General features: G+C 37.9%; 1 protein-coding gene across 1 annotated transcript; it reads left to right on the top strand.

Moving 5' to 3' along the window:
* Positions 1–12861, top strand: LOC140229218 (uncharacterized). The gene is made up of 7 exons (XM_072309493.1): positions 1–146; positions 2512–2584; positions 3164–3257; positions 4441–4575; positions 6175–6250; positions 8802–8950; positions 9638–12861. Exons 1-7 carry the CDS (start codon positions 105–107, stop codon positions 9831–9833), a joined length of 765 nt encoding a protein of 254 aa, XP_072165594.1. The 5' UTR covers positions 1–104; the 3' UTR covers positions 9834–12861.
* The last annotated feature ends 5266 nt before the right edge of the window (positions 12862–18127 follow it).

Here is an 18127-nt window from a genome sequence, read left to right as displayed (position 1 = left end):
GACCTGGGGATTTTGGTCGGATCTCTGGGTCGGTGTCACGTTTCATTTCCACATTTTGGAATTGGTGATTTGAAAATATCACCTCTTCCCGACAAGTCAGAAAGATGCCAAGTAAAAAGAAAAAGTACAATGCTCGATTTCCTCCTGTGAGTATCATTATGTTTAGTGCAGCTCTTTGAATACTGTCACGCAATGATATGACGTGTCCCATGTACTGAAAATTATGTTGGATTATCAATCGTGACGTGCGCGTGCTACGTACATGCATCGTACATAGCACCGCATAGACGCTAGCTAGTTAATATGGGTCTAGGTCTGGGGCAATTACCCCCTGGGCAATTACCCCGGGCCCTTCCCCTGTCCCTAATCCTAATCCTGAAACTAATCCTAACCATAACCCAAACTCCTAACACTAAACCCAACCCTAACCCTAATCTTTTTCTTAACTCTAGTCTAACCTTAACTGCGACCAGCCCCAACACGCAGTGTTGGGGCTGCGCATTGTAGCAGGTATGATCATGACAGGCGAAGTATAGCGCCTAAATATCAATATAAAATCGCAAAAATTCTGTAATATGAAGACTTACAGGTGAAATTATAATGTTGAAGACTGACTGCGTTCAACTTTTGGTCCTGCCAATATTCCATTTCTGCTCGAATTGATGAGTTAAATACGACTCGGTCGAAAGGAACTTGGGAGAACGACATCTTATATAATATCATCTATCAATGGATTTGATTTGAAACTTGTGTGCATGCGCTGGCCGTCAATTCATCTGTACAGCTGTAGCTTTATGGCAAGGCCGTATCATACTGTTGTGGCAAACCCTCTCGCTGTAGACTGGTCTATATTGCGTTGCTTTCTGGGTGGGTATGCGCGCGCAGGCCTTGTCAGAAGGCTAAAAGCATTGCGACTCCGCCCAGCACATGAATATTTACGTGCGCAGTGTACTGCATACTGATTTCGAAAATGGTGAATGGGATGGGGAGCTAGGAGATGGACCTGTAAAAAACGTTTTTTCCAAGAGCACTGGACCAGTGTGAACAAGAACAAGGTGACCGTATGGTAGGAATTAGATAAGAATCTTATGTATACTATAAAAGTAAGTTTTTTTCTAGTGAAATTCGAAACTTACGGAGGCGCGAAAATCTGTGACAGACTGTGTATGTTTTTCAAGCTTACCGATATAGCACTCTATTGACTCAGGACGCTCCCACAGTGTGTAACTGTGTACACGGAGCGTCCCGGGGTTAGTCTAACCTTACCACTAACCAGTATTTAGCCGGGGGGGGGGGGGTAATTGCCCTCTGGTGGGGGTAATTGCCCGGATACGTGTTAATATAGCTCACAGCTCACGCTCACAACACTGTTCTTCTATCACTATTGCGGTCAGCGTGACAGCATCGGCTAAAGATATGTCTGTATTGGCGTTTCTTCCGCGTCAAGATTGAGTGTCGTGTTGCATGTTTATTGTTGCCAGAATTTATTCAATCCTTGCCAGTGGCATGCCCGTTGGACCTTGTCATTTCTGTTTGTATGAAATTGCAATATCTAGGTTCTAGACCAATCAATTAGGACATTCTTCCAGCGCTCCTCTGCTCTGTCTAGCTAGGTCTAACGTTATATTAGATGTGGATACCCTACTTAATAATAAAAGACAAACGTACAAGGGACGTAGCGTCTAGAGAATTCTAACATTCATTAGTATCGGCACGGGCCCGGCACCAAGGTTCAACCGTGTGCAAAAGCGCAAGCGTATGTCTAGCTATATTCTACATGTAGCAGGCAGTCAAAATTTGGACAGTGTTGTTGTCAATTTTTTTTTGCTTGCGGTATTTTCAACTTTCTGGACAAAAAAAAAAAAAAAATTGTCTGTGCTGCTGGAGGAGTTTTAACTAAACATTTTTTCACTTTCAATGTGATAGTATCTATATGTGGATAAGAAAATACTTTGGCGCCTCCACAGGCTCTACAAAAATGACCTAAAAGTCACTAGGTTGCACTATCTCCATCTCCCCAAGTCAATATTTCAATTTACAGACTGGTATATTCAGTTAGTCCATCTTTCCCAGCCCAGGACTTTATGATGAGCCTTCTTTGACCACAAATAGTGACATCTTTGTCATGAACGTTGCAGGATGCGTATATGGGACATTGCACGCACATAGGTTTTCACCCTTTCTGTATGCATAGGTTCATGTTTAGCTGAAGTAAAAGACAGTGAGTGGATGGGTTATAGTGGCCTCTAGTGCTCTTGAAAGGTTAACCAATGCTGGAGTTTGTCTCACTGTAGTTTCCTTTGGACTATCATTTCATTGCTCCAAAAGAACATAGAAATCATCCATCTCTAATTATGTCTTCTGTTGGGAACGATAGAAAGAGAAAAGAAAGAAAAGACAGTATCTAGAAATAGGGACATCAAAAATTTAGAAGACTATTGTAAAAGATGTGTTCCTTTACTGCATGTTTATAACGGTGCAGTAACATTTTCTTGTTCTTTGATATTGCAGGCTCGCATCAAGAAAATCATGCAGAAAGACGAGGATGTTGGAAAAGTGGCAGCTCCAGTCCCAGTACTCATTTGTATCCTTTCTTCATCATCATTTCTGATGGCGCAAGACCCCCGTATGCTGTAGACAGTCATATTTAATGTTTTAGCATGCATCATTCTAGTGAGTGCCAGGATGTGAACGAGAGAGTAAGAATATTGCTTAGTGTGGCCCTGTTTTTATTACCACTGGGATTAGATATTCTTTATTGCCACTGGTATGATTTCATATGAGATGACATGTATGTTTATGGAAGTACGCTTTCATAATTATAGAGAATCCACAAAATGTGTACATGAAATTTGATCAGAGAGACAGAAAGAGTATCAGACATGATGGACAGAAGATTTGGGAAAGTAGTAAGAAAATGAGATCAAGAGTAATAATGAGGGAGAGGGAGGTGGAGCGAAAGGATAGGAAAGTGAAGGGAAAAAGAGGACACCATCACATTGGTCGGGGTTTTTTTTTGTTGTTGTATATAACTAGCATTTAGTTAGCACAATGAGTCTCCAAACCACTGACAAATAGGGAGAGATTGATGATATTCACTTTCATGCCAGCAGATGCCTTTATCCTTGACGAAGAATCTTCCTTGTGTGTTTGTGCACTTCAGCTAAGGCACTTGAAATATTTGTGGAGGCTCTGATTACGAAGTCATCGGAGCATACCCTGTCCAGGAATGCCAAGACATTGACAACGTCACACATGTAAGTAAACACCAAGGTCTGAAAGTTGATGCCCTGTGCGAAACTCTCCCATTAAATCATATTGATGAAGACAAGTAGCTCCTCCTATCCCCCTTGGCACAAAATTTGTCACATTTAGTGTACGATGTGTTGGTTTTCTTGTCATTTTCCTTGTGGTTTGTACCATGATGTTGCTAGTAAGACCAGAGTTGTATTTTTGGTAGACTGGTATGTGGGCTATTTTGAATGTATGCAGATTGTGCAAGTTAGAGATGTATCAGCCATATCATTTTAATGTTGTTTTAGAATGAATAAACCATTTCCATTCATCTTTTTTTTTTATTAGTCATTTGAGTCCTTTTGATGACTGTGAGAGATTCAGTCATCCCACTCACTGGATCTTTGTGAAGGACTAAAAAGAAGATTTAAAAAAAAAAATTTAAGTGAATGAAATATTGATAGAGCATATTCTGCTTATTGTACGTAAAGAGCACTGTTTCATTTAGACGAGAATATGGTATAGGGACTGTGACATGATGGGTTATTGTTGGCATAACTTGTAGAGTGTGTAAATAAGTGCCAAAGAAGAACCATACATAGCCCTGATGTACAGTTGGTTGGCATACTAGTCTAACTGGAATACTGACTGGCACGAGATAGCCATAGTAGCTACTGATAGTATCTCCCCTCCCTTTCCTCTCTCTCTCTCTCCATCCCATGCTCACTTGGCTGTATTTATGATTTTATAAAGAACTAGAAAAGCACTTTGAGAGTGCGGACCTCCACGAAGCAGCTCATTTCCACCCATACACACATGCTGAAAATTGCCCAATTTTCCAGCATAGAAACCTCTTGTTTATGTCATTAATTTCCAGCTGTGCAGTCCTTTGCCCGAGCAGAGCACATGCTTTAGAGCATGTGTACAAACCTCAAATATGCGTAGCTTGAACTTCTGAGCCAAAAGATTAAAAACCTTCAAACCAAAATCCATTCAAATTCCCTTTTAAATCAGTACCAAAAATGTAATCATCTGTTGCTTGAGTCATTATCATCTGTTACTGCGAATTTCATTCAAATCTGTTCCCAACTTTTTCTTCTTTTTTTTTTCAAACTGACAAAGAAACAAACCAACGCTGATGAAAACATAACCTCCTTCCTTGGTTGAGGTAATTATTGACTCGTGTCTTGACTCCCTCCTTTGCAGAAAGCAGTGCATTGAGCAGGAGAGCAAGTTTGACTTCCTGAGAGACCTGGTGGAGAACGTACCAACCATATCTTGTGAGGATGAGGAACCAAATCACAGTGGATCCTACTCTGCTGAGAAGCACGCTAACTCAAGGTAGTCCATAAGAGGACTTGTATTGTTATACAAGTTTGTTGTTTTGGTTGTTTATTTTTGCACAGCCAGAAGACCCATGTTTCTTTATTGCAATATATGTACTATGGTACTTGCTTACCTAAATACATTTCTTTTATTTTCTTTTTAAATTTTCTCCTGTTTTCCTGGGAGCATTATTATTATTTCAAGTGGCATGTATGTACCCTATCATGACAAGCATGTAATACTGTACAAGCTGAAATTTTCGCGTACAGATATTTTCGCAAATTGCTACTTGGAGGACATTTTCGCTTGTTGTTAATTACGCGGTTGCGAGGGTCTAACTGAACTTACTTGAACTCTCACAAAAAAACTTGAGTTGTCTAAACTAAAAGTACCTTACACGTGTAAGTACTAGTACTTTCTCAATTTGAAAGTAAAACAAATATCAAAAAGAAATACTTTACAAGGACTTTCGAAATTTGTGCTGGACATCGACAGGCGAACACCAAGAATGCAGCTGCAAGAGTAGACTGAACGCACTTTAAACAGCTATAGCTAGCTGTACTGTGCGAAGTGCGTGCACAGTCGACAAGTTGAAGGCTAGCTAGGGCGCAGCACAGGACGCGATACATTACAAGTTTGCAAGTGGACGTTAAAATAACACGCACGATGAAAATGGATACGTGCTTGTAATGCTTATAAAACAAAATTATTATGGTCTACTTACTTTTCTGTTAAATGGTAAGAGGATGCATCACGCCAGCATGCTGTTGTAATCCATGCAATAATAATCCACACTACCTCGGCTTTGTGTACGTAGCTTGGTCAGTCCTCCTCATACATATGGCTCAGCTCACGATAGCTGTGTGCTAGACCTACGTACGTAGCTACACTAGCTACGAGTACTAGTAGTGTACTGTACGGCACTATAATTTTGGCGCGATCCTGCAGCACATGGCATGGCTTGATTTTCATTTCCCTTTTTCATGTTATCATTTGTTATTTTTGCGCTTCAAAGGCGATTCGCGAAATTCGCAAAAATAAAACCACTGCAAAAATTTTAACTCGTACAGTGTAACTATTAAGGGATTTCCAAATTCAAAGAGACTTGTTTGATATCATGAGATGCACCTTGGCTAAAGTGAATGAAATGTTAAGTGAAGCTGACTCCCCCCCCCCCCCCCCCCTTCATGTTGTGGAGGTCATATTGATTCAAAACTCATGCCCAACATCATGCAAAATTTGATTTATAGAAAACATTTCCAGATAGTAATTGTGTTTAAGAGAAACATGGTACTAAGGCACTTTCAGATCTAGCAAAAACAAACAAACAAACCCAAGAATTATCAGATTAGAAGGAAACATGTTTTGAAATCACATTTTCAATTTTTTTCTTTTGTTCCTGTGAAAAGGATGTCTGTCTTTTACTTTGAAGAAAAACAGAGCAATCATATTCCCAAATTTACCCTGTAGAAATGAACAATGAGATGATTGTATCAAAGAGAATTTTAGGTATATTTTGTAGGTCATGTAAGGGTCTAAAGCAGATTTTGCACAAAGGAGCAGCCAGTTGTTATCATGGAACCTATTTTGTTTTCCTTTGTCACATGTACCTAGGAGAAAGCATGGAATAAACAGGAATACCTCGGCTCAGAGCAGCATACAGTCTGTTGACGAAACGTCATCTGATGAGGTGAGTGACATTGCCAAGTGTGTTGCAGGTCATGAAAAGTCATTTCTTCTGTTAAAAAAAAGAAAAAAGAAACAGTGCATTCCTTGTGCACACAATCTCAGCTCATAATGCCACAGGGGTAATGTGTCGCTTATTGCCTTTTGTTCGTTTATGTTTGTATGAGATTACGAAAATATATTTCATTTGGGATAATGACGTGAGGTCATTAGCCTAAGGGTGGCAGTCAGAGAGCAACATTTGACATGAGCCACTTTACTTATTTCAGTTTGTTTACATTCAATGAGGGCTATCAGATCAATAGCAAGTTATGACATTTGTACATTAACAAGCAATTTGATCAGTTATCGATCAGCAGTGCGAGGATAAGTATGAAATTATAGAGTGGATGCCACAAAGGGCATTACTCTATGACGTCATGGACTTATTAATGAGAGTAACCACCTCACTAGGTATTGTTCTCTCAACAGTTCCAGCTATCAGAATAACTGCAACATCATTGACTGCCAATCTGTATGCCTGGGTCAAGAGGGACATGGCAGTTAATATTTTGATATCCTATTAAAAATTGAAAAAATGCACACACTGTGTAAATGTCAAACCCAAAGCAAATCTCCTGCATACATGTCCGGGACTTTGAAAATTGTTACCACCGTGCTACCCAACTTTAACCTGGCTCATGACAAAGGAATACTTGAATTTCTGTCAGCCTACTGGACCGATTGTATAAGCCATGATATTCTTTTACACAAATTAAGTTTTTATGGTGTTAGAGGTATCGCTTTAGAATGGTTTAAAAGTTATCTACAAAATCGTAAGCAGTATGTATATGTAAATAGTTATTCTTCTCCAACTCAGAACATTAATGTTGGTGTGCCACAAGGCTCTGTTTTAGGTCCGTTACTTTTTATATTGTACATAAATGATCTGCAGTACTCAAGTAGCATTTTACACTCAATTTTATATGCAGATGATAGCAATTTATTTATCTCTGGCAATGATATCACTAGTACCTGTGCAATATTGAATAATGAATTAGCCAAAGTTCAAGATTGGTTTTTAGCAAACAAATTAAAGCTGAATATTGACAAGACATCATGTATGATATTTAAAACAAGAAATAAAGTGGTAAAAGTTAATGATATTGATATTTGTATTGCAGGTATCAGCCTTCCCATTGTACATACAGTAAAATTTTTAGGAGTTATACTAGACGATCATCTGACATGGAAAAATCATGTTGAGGATGTATGTTTTAAAGTATCTAGGGCAATTGGAGCAATAAATAGAATAAGTGCAATAGTTCCTCCTGCCGTACTCTTAAGTTTATATCATACCATGATCTTGCCTCATTTCATGTATTGCAATATCATCTGGGGGAACTGTGCAAAATCTCTTTTAAACCGTATTTATATTTTACAAAAACGTGCAATAAGAATTATTACCCATTCACAGCCCCAAACCCACACAGGTCCCTTGTTCAAAAAGCTAAGATTGCTTTATGTGTATGAAATTAATAAATGTGTTACCTGCACATTTGTATATTCCTATATTAACAATATCTTGCCACATTTTTTAGACAACTGCTTCATTGAAAACAATACTCGTGTTGTATACAGTACTCGTCAAAGTAATAAGTTATATATTCCATTTTATAAATACAATGCTTCTAGACGTACTATAAGGTATGCTGGCCCACTTTTGTGGAATAACTTACCAGACAACATTAAAAGTACCATTAGTCTTTCGTCATTTAAAAGAAAGTATAAACAATTTCTTTTGATTTAGTAATTTCGTTTGACACACGCATGAATGACTTAGATAATATATTGCTTGCCTAATCACTTATTCATTGTAATGTTTTGTCATCTGTATAGTCCCATGTATTCTGTAATGTTTTGTTCTGTGATAGTAATTAATAATCGTACCATTTTTAATTGTCAGGGATCAGCCTTTGAAAGGCCTTTATGGCCTATTGTTGATTCCTCCACGTGTTATACATTCATTGCATTGCATCTTGCATGATGTAAGTTGCGCTCACGTAATGCTTGTATGTTTTTTTATCTACCCTGTGGAAATAAATGAAATGAAATGAAATGAAAAGAACGTAACAGGTTTCCAGCAATCTGCCTGATTAGGGAGCTTTAGATGTGCAATACAGACCTTTGAGATGACGATTGCATTTCACATTCTCCTCTTTACCTGCGTCGTGCTGAAAAGTAGTTTTAGTTAATGTGAGAATGCATCCTATGAAAAATAAAATGGGGCCCCCCATATGATCATTGCATTTAGTAGCTCTCTGCGTCATGAATTGAGCAGACATAAAAATAACCCAGAACGCGTAGTGAAAACTCGGACGACACGAGCTATAAATAGATCACATTTGATAAGCGATTTTGCGCATACTCTGAACGTTTTTTTTTTCTCTGAATGTCCCGTCGCGAAAATCTAATGCTCCCTATTATCGAATAGGATAGAACATTTCCTCTCATACAACATTCTTCTTGTTTTGATGTCATTAACGTCCCCCCCCCCCCCCCAAATCTCATTACAGGATTCCTTTGAATCGGATGAGTCTGCAAAGGAAGAAAGACACGTTCATCCCGCGGGTGATAGCAGAGTGCCATCAATCGCTCCATCATCATCGTCCTCATCATCACTCCACAAAGCTTCACCTGCAGTGCCCAATGTCCATCAGAATAGGTCTGTAAACAAGTACATCAAAATACTCTCCAACTTTCTCGCCTGCGAGTAAGACTTGATGTGTTGTGACCGTCTGGAGGACTACACATGTATTTTTGTAGCTACTTAATCTATGGATCTGCGTTTTAATGCAGGTTATGTATAATATGAGAAAATTCTCATGGTCCTATGTATCTGGTTATATTTGGGTCATTTGTATTTTCATGAGAATTGTGAGCTACTGTAAATTCTCACCAATTGACATTGTATTCCCTTTTGCATGTCACAGACACAGTTTTCCATGTAATTTATGTTCCAAATGTTGCCTCTATAAAGTGTTATTTACCTATTTTTCAAACCAAGACATTCAACCGCCATGTTCTATGTCAGCAACTTTTATTGCATATCCAAGCTGGACATTATGTATCATCATACTTTGTTATTTTTCTTGCATTTTTTATTAAGAAATATGAAACAAAAAAATTGAAATTGATTTAGAAACTGTGTTCATTCCGTATAGTACCCTGAAGTGGTACATTTGCTAGACAGATGTGCAGTGATGCAAGTTAATTTTTTGTTGTTGTTGTAGCTCTGTATGTGTGTGTCTCTCTCTGAATGTTTGCTTCAGGTTGTAATATTGTGTTAGACATATCACTTGATGGTTCTCATGGGCATATTATGCTGTCTCCTGTATTTTCCTGACTCCAGTCTACCACACCCATCAATGCACCAGATGCCAGGCACCGCATTTCCTCCCAGCATGCCTCAGCCCCTACCTCTGCAGCACGGCGCCCTCACCGGCAACACGCCGGCCATGGGCTCGTACACCATGCCCCACGCCAGCTTCTCTCAGGGTGAAAGCAAGGATGATGATGATGACAGCGACGACGACTACGATGCGTAGCATCCGGCGAGGCTTGAAAACCTTCGAACTAACTCTTGTCAGAGGGGTGAATGGGTCGTCATGGTGATGGGAAGAAAGATGCGTCTGGATTTTTAGGCAATGTGCAACTCCTCGCTGTAAGAGAAGTTTGTAAAGGAGTCAGATGGGGAGAGAAACAGAGAGTGGATAAAGCTGTGCATCGTTCACACCAGACCACTTCCCTTCTGTGCATCAGGTGAAATGATGTTGCTGCACGATGCAGATGCTTTGGTTGCTATGGAGATTAAACTGTAGCCTCAGAGACCCCCTCATCTCAGTTTGTAACCAGAGATGAGGAGTGCCTTGTCCAAGCTAATCTGTGCAAAAAAAGGGGAAAAAAAGATAAAAGAAAAAACAATGTTGAAAAGTCTGCAGACCTTGAGGTGGAAGGGAAGTTATACCTCCTCATTGACAATCACATGTTGTCATCTTTGAGTGTGTTTTCATATTGTTTCTTCCCCCCCCCCCCCCATAGCAACGGTTGTGTCATTGAGATCATAGAGACTCTTGTTTTGTTAAAGTCGAGACAAAATAAATACTAGGGAGAAAAAAAAAGCTTGGGACAATAATGACAGGATTATAACTAAGGCATAACTGCTGGCAGCTGATGTGCCCGTGATAGTTGTCACTATGAGTATGTCCAGTTGAATTATATGCTGCAGCAGAGATAACCAACCATACAACTACTATTACATGTGTGTATATCTTGAGTTTGTTTGTGTGTCTGTTGCTTTTTCTGAAATTTTAAGGACTCTAACCTCATAGGTATTCAATATTGAAAAATATTGAGTACATGCATGTGGGTACAATTCTTTCTAGTGAAGGTATGAACATCAACTGTCCAAGCATGCTTCCCTTAGAATGTTTGCTTTCGAGATGTACATCTAGTCTGTGCTTGAGTCAGCCCCAAAGGATGTGTTTGCTGCCGTGATGAGTAGCTGAGCTTCTCACTATTGGCAAAAAAAAAAAAAAAAATGATAGAAATAATAATAAATAATGATAATAATAAATAAAAATAAATAAAATCAGACGGCAGGGAAGGATGTTTGCTCGTTTGTGTCAGCAGTAAGAATAAGTGTGAGATATTCTTATTCAAGATTTGTACAATCCACATTTAAGCACTTCTGAAGCACTCTTTTCTTCCAATATCTTCTTGTTAAACAAAAAAAAAAAAAAAGAGAAAGAAAGAAATACATAGATATATATACATACTGGTATCTAAATTCAGTAGACGTATATACAATGTATGTGCTATACAGATAAGTTATCGTATCTACTAGAAATGTGACAGTGAAACAGAGCTATCTTTTAGTTCCTCTATGTTATCGGGGTAGAAATGTGTCTTCATGCTGTTAGTGGAGACACATGTGCCCAAACATGGATATCAGTGCAAGTGCTTGTCAATAGTGGAGTAACTCATATGAATTGCATGTAGTTTTGCGTTTGTATCGATATATAAATCAACATTGAATTTCTATCTATTGGAAGAAGGGAAAGATTAAAATCCAATATACATGATGAAATGTTATCAAAAGTGTGAGCCTTGTCCAAGAAACTTACGAGACAGTAAGGCCACCTCACTCATGTGTAGAAGCAGTGTAGGAAGCAAGAAATGACCAATATATGTATATGAGAATTTGAATAACAATTTGAGCAACTTGTGCATTTGGATGATTACATTTTCTTTTTTGTTTTCTATTTTTGATTCAGGTAATGTAATATCAGCATCTTCACTTGTGCTTCACAAAGTTTTGAAAATACATCTACACCAGTTGATTTTGAACTGAAATTGAATTGAAATTACGTATTGTATTACAAACTACATCAAAAGCAGCATCTAAGAAGAAAGAAATTGTGATCCAATTCATTGTACTGGTGTACCACAGTTTACGTTTCCATGAGAAAATATTTCTATTCTAACATCTGAGTGGTACAACAGTTGAATGCAAGAAGCAGAAAAATTTGGTTTTATCATGGTTTCTGCCTTTAAGCCACATGCTGATCGCCACTGCAATATGCAAAGGAAGAGGAAAAATATTGCATCATTTATCTGTGTAAATGGGAGTTTATTTTCTGCTCTGCTTATGAAACAAAAGAAAAATACGATGCCAAGAGCAGAGGCATTTCTCAAAGAAAAACATGAGTAATCAGTTCCACTGGTGTTGGATAAACGACTTGTTGAGTGTACGCTTCCAAGAGAACCACCACTATTGCCATCTTTTCCTGGCCAAATGGCAGTCACTATTTCTTCAAGTGCCTTACATGTGTCGCACCATTGTGTTCCTTTTGTTTTGTTTGTTTTGTTTTGCTTTGTTTCCTTCTTGCCTTCTCGTATGCATGAAGTGTGAAGAGTATACCAGGGCGTCTATGTCATTACATTTATGCAATTGTTTCCTGCTAATTTCTGTCATGGAAGAATTTTAATTTGTACAGATAGTATTATTTGTGAATGATGTTTGACTTTGGGGTTTTTTCAACCAAAGATTGTTGGTTTCAAATAATTAGCAATTATTGTAAGATGTATTTGTTTTCTATTGTTTGTAGACTTGAATCGATCTCCATTTAATAGAGAATATTGATATGTCTTCAAAAGTCGAGTAGTAAGCCACCATTACTAGGAGCTTGAACTTAAATTTGACCTGTGAATTTGTATGAAGGAAATATGTTGATGGTACCATGAAATCAGAAGCCTCAGTTTTTACTGAATAGTTACTGAACTAAAAAAAAAAAAAAGAGGTAATGGTGATTTTCATCTGTCTATTCAATCAAGAGAGAAGTTTTCCATTGTCAGGGAGTACTGGAATAGATTTGTAAAACGAAACAGTCCGACCTCTAATATCTGGACTTGTTTGGAACGGCGCTCTTCCGAGAAGGGATTTGGCCGGATGTGGGAGACCCAATGTTTACTACACACAGGTGCCTACCAAATGGTAGCTTTGTGTACATGAACTTGTATCAAAATTGTGTAAATATGTCACATCCTCGTCAGCTTGTCTGCGTTCAGAATTTTTTTATGCCTCCGCCACGAAGTGGTGCCGGAGGCATTATGTTTTCGGGTTGTCCGTCCGTCCGTCCTTCCGTCCGTCCGTAATGAATTTTGTGGACAAGGTAACTATCAAAACCTGTTGAGGTATCCTAATGAAACTTGGCATGTATGTGTATTAGGGGATGAAGTTGTGCCTATCAACTTTTGGGTGCACATGCTCAAGGTCAAAGGTCAAAAGGTCAAGGTCAAATATATAAAATTTCACTATTTCCACCATATCTAGTGAATGCCTGAAGATATTTTCTTGAAACTTAGTGTATACATGTATTACCCAATTAAGATTCTCTGGTGAAAGTTTGGGTCATGAGTTCAAAGGTCAAAGGTCAAAAGGTCAGGGTCAAATACATAAAATTTCACTATTTCCACCATATCTATTGAATGCCTGAAGAGATTTTCTTGAAACTTAATGTATACATGTATTACCCAATTAAGATTCTCTGGTGAAAGTTTGAGTCATGAGGTCAAAGGTCAAAGGTCAAAAGGTAAAGTAAAAATATTAAAACTTCTTTTTTTTCTCCGTACCTTGGAAAATTGTTCAAGGTATCTTCATGGAACATAGTATATACATGTACTGACTGGAAGTGATTATCTAGAGAATGTAGGGTTCATGGGGTCAAAGGTCAGGGGTCAAAGGTCAAGTGCAAGACTTCAAAATTTTACTATTACCCTCATATTTATGCAATGCCAGCAGGGTTATTTTTTTACACTTGGTGTATGCGTGTGTAACCTAATAGAAATTCTCTGGAAAGTTTTTTTTTTCTCTCTTTTTGCCTCAAAGGTCAAAAGGTCAAAGATCAAGTGAAAGTGCTGAACTAACTTTTTCCTCCATTTCTCGGAAGTGGCTCAAGTTACCTTGAAACTTAGTACATATTATGCATGTTCTACCTGAAAGTAATTATCTTATGAATTTTAGGGTCAAGGGCCAGATGAAAATGGTAACAATTTACTATTCAATTCAGAAATTGCACTTTTTCTCCACACCTATACCTTGAAAATTACTCAATGCCTAAATGTATGAATGGGTCAAAGTCAAGTTAAAGTCCTTAAATCCCTAGATACAAATAAGTTGTACATGCTCTCCTATTCATCCAATTAAACCTACGTCAAGGAAGGTGAACATTCAACACATTTGTGACAAACTTGTCATTCCAATATTTTACCAATTTTGTGAAAATGTAATCACACATTGTCCACATGTACTATCTAGACCTATTGGGAAAATCATGCATTATGGCGGAGGCATACCAGTCGCCAAAGCGACATTTCTAGTTTGATAATTTGTTAAATGAATGATCACATGTATCGTGCCCTGCTTTATTTGAAAAATTTTCTGTCCATGTTCTTGCTGTAATTTGGGAGTAAAAATGAGGGGGTGATGAATATCTGAATGCATATTATTTTTATGAAAATTTGATGTGAACGTATGTTAATTATGTTCATTTCATTTCATTTTCATTTTATTTCAACACGGTAATAAAAAGGAAACTTGCTCAGCCATCGGCTGTTATTCTGCAAGTCCATGCATGTATACAATACATGTATAATAGAACGAAAACATAAGATTTAGTAACAGCGTATAACAATGATTGAAAATAAGAACAAAGGAAGAGAGAGAGAAAAAAATTACAAAGAAAGAGAAACGTATATCTACATAATAACAGCACAGGAAAAAAAAATACAGACATTGCCAAGAGATTGACATAAAACAAATGTCAATAATACTCATCGCTTAAAGGACAAGTTCACCTTCATAAACATAAGGATTGAGAGAATGCAGCAATATTAGTAGAACATATCAGTGAAAGTTTGAGGAAAACTAGACAATCGATGCAAAAGTTATGAATTTTTTAATTTTTTGTGTTGGAATTGCTGGATGAGGAGACTAGCAGCTTGTGATGTCATATGCGTACAACAGTATAAAGAAAGTGTAAAGAAAATTCAACATATTTTCACTTTTTTCGCATAATAAAAGAGCACTTGACTTGCCTCTTTCTAAAGGCAGGGGGAATAATATTACCCATAACGTATGTCAGTCATGAGTCAAGGGAATGTGTACTTTTTTCAAAAGATGACATTTTGTGAAATTCTCTTTATATTTTCCTCTTTTATATTTGCAGTAGTCTTCTCATCCAGCGGTGACTGCACAAAAACTTCAAAAATTCGTAGTTTTTGAACGGATTGTCTGATTTTCCTCAAACTTTCAATGGTGCGTTCTATTAATATTGCTACATTCTCTCAATCCTTATGTTTATGAAGGTGAACTTGTCCTTTAACATAATAGGAAACTTTATGATATATTGATATGATATAATATGATATATAATGCAGTTGATATCAAACTACAACTGCTGCTGTTCCAAATGAAACCTGAAATTATTCACTCATAATCTTGATATTATCTGGGAGATCATTCCAGGCTTTACATCCCCTGTATTGTAAACTTGTACGTTTGAAATTAGTTTAAAATCTACATAAATCAAATTTTAACATACTGCATCTGGAAAATGTTAGGAATAATATGTAATTGATGTGGGTTTGTGCAGAAATTTTGTCTGAGCTTTGAATCCCCCTTTTAATTCCCCTGGAATTATTAGATGAACAAAAAACAGAAAAAATGGCGAGATCGCGGCCGCATAATAGAGAGATCCAGATAAAGGGAGGCTGAATAGGAGAGGTCAAACTGTATGTTTATCCTATTGCTTTTCACAGAAGGGCATAGCTCTGTACATCTCATATAGTCTTTTTGACATTCCCTGTTTGGAGTCAACTTTGCTTCTTTTCTCTCCTAATCAAGTTTACTAGCTTATCAAGCAGACATTTCATTGACGTTCCACTTCGATTTTGAGGGTGGATTCTTTCCCCCCCCCCCCCCCCCCCCCCCCCCCCCCCCCCCCCCCCCCGCAACCTCGCCTTGAGTCTTGAGCATAATAGTTGAAGTTTGTTTATGTTCATTCTATGTACATGTAGTAGCACTTTTTGTTTACAAATTATCATTGCATTTCTTCAGGGAAAACAGCTGCGTTAGAGCCCAAAATGACTTGGTGCTTGTCACCCATCACGTTGGGGAGTTTGTAGGCAGTGTCTGCCTTTGAGCCTGATGAAAGTAGACTCGCCCTGTTTATGTTAACTTGAATATGCCATCAACTCATGGAAAATAGGAATTCTGTCACCGTTCTTGCGGCTGAATGTGTTTTGGTTGATTGAGCAAACAATTAGGACATCTGTTGTCCGAATATTGAATAATGTTTGGACATCATGCAAGAGAGGGGATATGGACTAAATATTTATTTGACATCTATTTATCTAAGTCATTTTAGTACAGTGCAGCAAAATAGCATTAAGTATAATTTCTTCCTGTGCAGTGACAGTTTCTGTGCTCAGTTTACTTTATTTTTGTAGTGGTGAACAACTCCAAGAGACCTGTTATGTATGTCTGCTGAGGGAAAGTCATTGTACCGTATGTCTCCAAAAAAAAAAAATATTACAACGGTACCCTCCGCAACAATAACTTTAAAAATAGCAAATCAGTCCAAACACAATTTCAGGGTATGAAACTATAAACTTATCGCCCACATCTTACAGAAAACCCGGTTCAGTTTGCTTCAGTGGTCAAAGAGAAATGAGGATTTTTGTAGAGCATGTGAGGAATCCCTTCCCTCCAGGTTCTGTCTATTGTGTTTACACATTGATAATGCAGTTCCAAGAGCATCCAAGTGATTGACTTGGAAGAATCAGACTCGTGACATGCTTTACTCAATCCACATTTCTCTGTGACCGTTTAACCAAATTGAATGGCGTTTTCTGCAAAATAGAGCTAAGATGTTATATTTTAACACCCTAAAGTAGCATTAGACTGTTTAATCATATTGGGTATTATCAATGCAAAAATCCAATTGTAATTTTTTTTTTTTGAGGGGGGGGGGAGACATACTGTATACTGTATTGTCAGTATACTGTACGAGCTGAAATTTTCGCGGTTTTAATTTCGCGAATTTCGCAAATCGCCTTTAAACCGCGAAAATAACAATGCACTAATAGCTAAGTTCAGTTAGACCCTCGCAACCGCGAAATTAACAACACGCGAAAATGTCCTCCAAGTAGCAATGACTATGATGTCACTGCTCGGCACTCTGTTGGTGAAATGTTTGATGAATTTGCTCCATTTTGTTTGCTCTGCATTCTTTCCCATTTTAGCATAGGATTTTGTCTCTTATTCTTTTGTTGCTCCAAACTACTGCAATTTCTCACCAACTATTCCGAGGCACATTTTCTTTTCTTTTTTTTCAAGGGATATATCTGTTCATTGCTTGTGTAATTCTGTATTTCTCCCCCCCCCCCCCCCCCCCCCCCGATTGCCTTTGAAGGTACAGTAGATAAGGTCCATATTTGGGGGGTTTCTTTTTGACAAAAGTCATAATGTGAATACTAAACTGTCAGGTTTGAGTTGCAGTCACAATCGATTCTGTGCAGATTGATGAAAGGAAAATGTCTTCTTTTTTTTTCTTTCTGCTATAAATTGTAAATGCCATTGAATTAAATGAGATTTTATGAAATCTGACGTGCATTGTGGCAACATTTGCTTCTGTGTTTCTATATCTGTAAAACCAGAAATATTTGTGTGCATTTTAATTGTGCAAATTTTGCAATTTGCACAATTAAAATGCATGCATAAGTTCTTGCCTACGTGTACTCTATTAAATGCACTGAATGCCAGTAGTAATTTGCAAAAATTTCACGCGGCGAAATTATCGTGCTTTACAGTTTGCTAAAATCTGAGAAGTGTACAAAATTGGCAGTAAATCCTGCATGAGTAATGATTTGTGTGTGCGTGTGTGTGTGTGTTTGCATGTACAGTTTTTCTTTGCAGGTATTTCAAAGCTCTGAAAATTGCAGGTACACGCGTCGTGCAGGTCAAATTCAGTATGGTACCCCTGCAGATCAACATACAGCTTGCCCTAGTAAATAAGGTGCATGGGCGGTGTGTAACTCATGAAGTTAAAAACATTTTTTGGTCGCATGGAAGTATAGGGGGGCATTTCATGAAGCATTTTGTCAGATATTTCGTCCGACAAAATGTTAAAAGCTACCGAAATCCTTGCATCTGATTGGCCGAGAGCAAATTTGTCCGACAAGTTGTCAGACAAAATGCTTCATTAAAAGTGCCCCCCTGGTTTGTGCTAAGAGCGAGCTTCCACTTGACTTTGTTTCTCACTGGGTAGGCCTGTAAAAA

The sequence above is a fragment of the Diadema setosum genome, chromosome 1 (genome assembly GCF_964275005.1).
Source record: "Diadema setosum chromosome 1, eeDiaSeto1, whole genome shotgun sequence".
Lineage (NCBI taxonomy): Eukaryota > Metazoa > Echinodermata > Echinoidea > Diadematoida > Diadematidae > Diadema > Diadema setosum.
Note: the sequence above shows the minus strand (reverse complement) of the source record. Positions and strands in the feature narration are given on the sequence as shown.

Excerpts from the sequence above, each read along its gene's own strand:
- LOC140229218 (XM_072309493.1), top strand. The coding sequence starts at position 105 with ATGCCAAGTAAAAAGAAAAAGTACAATGCTCGATTTCCTCCT. Across the intron at positions 3,258-4,440 it reads ACATTGACAACGTCACACAT|AAAGCAGTGCATTGAGCAGG; the intron begins GTAAGTAAACAC and ends CCTCCTTTGCAG. Across the intron at positions 4,576-6,174 it reads GAGAAGCACGCTAACTCAAG|GAGAAAGCATGGAATAAACA; the intron begins GTAGTCCATAAG and ends ACATGTACCTAG.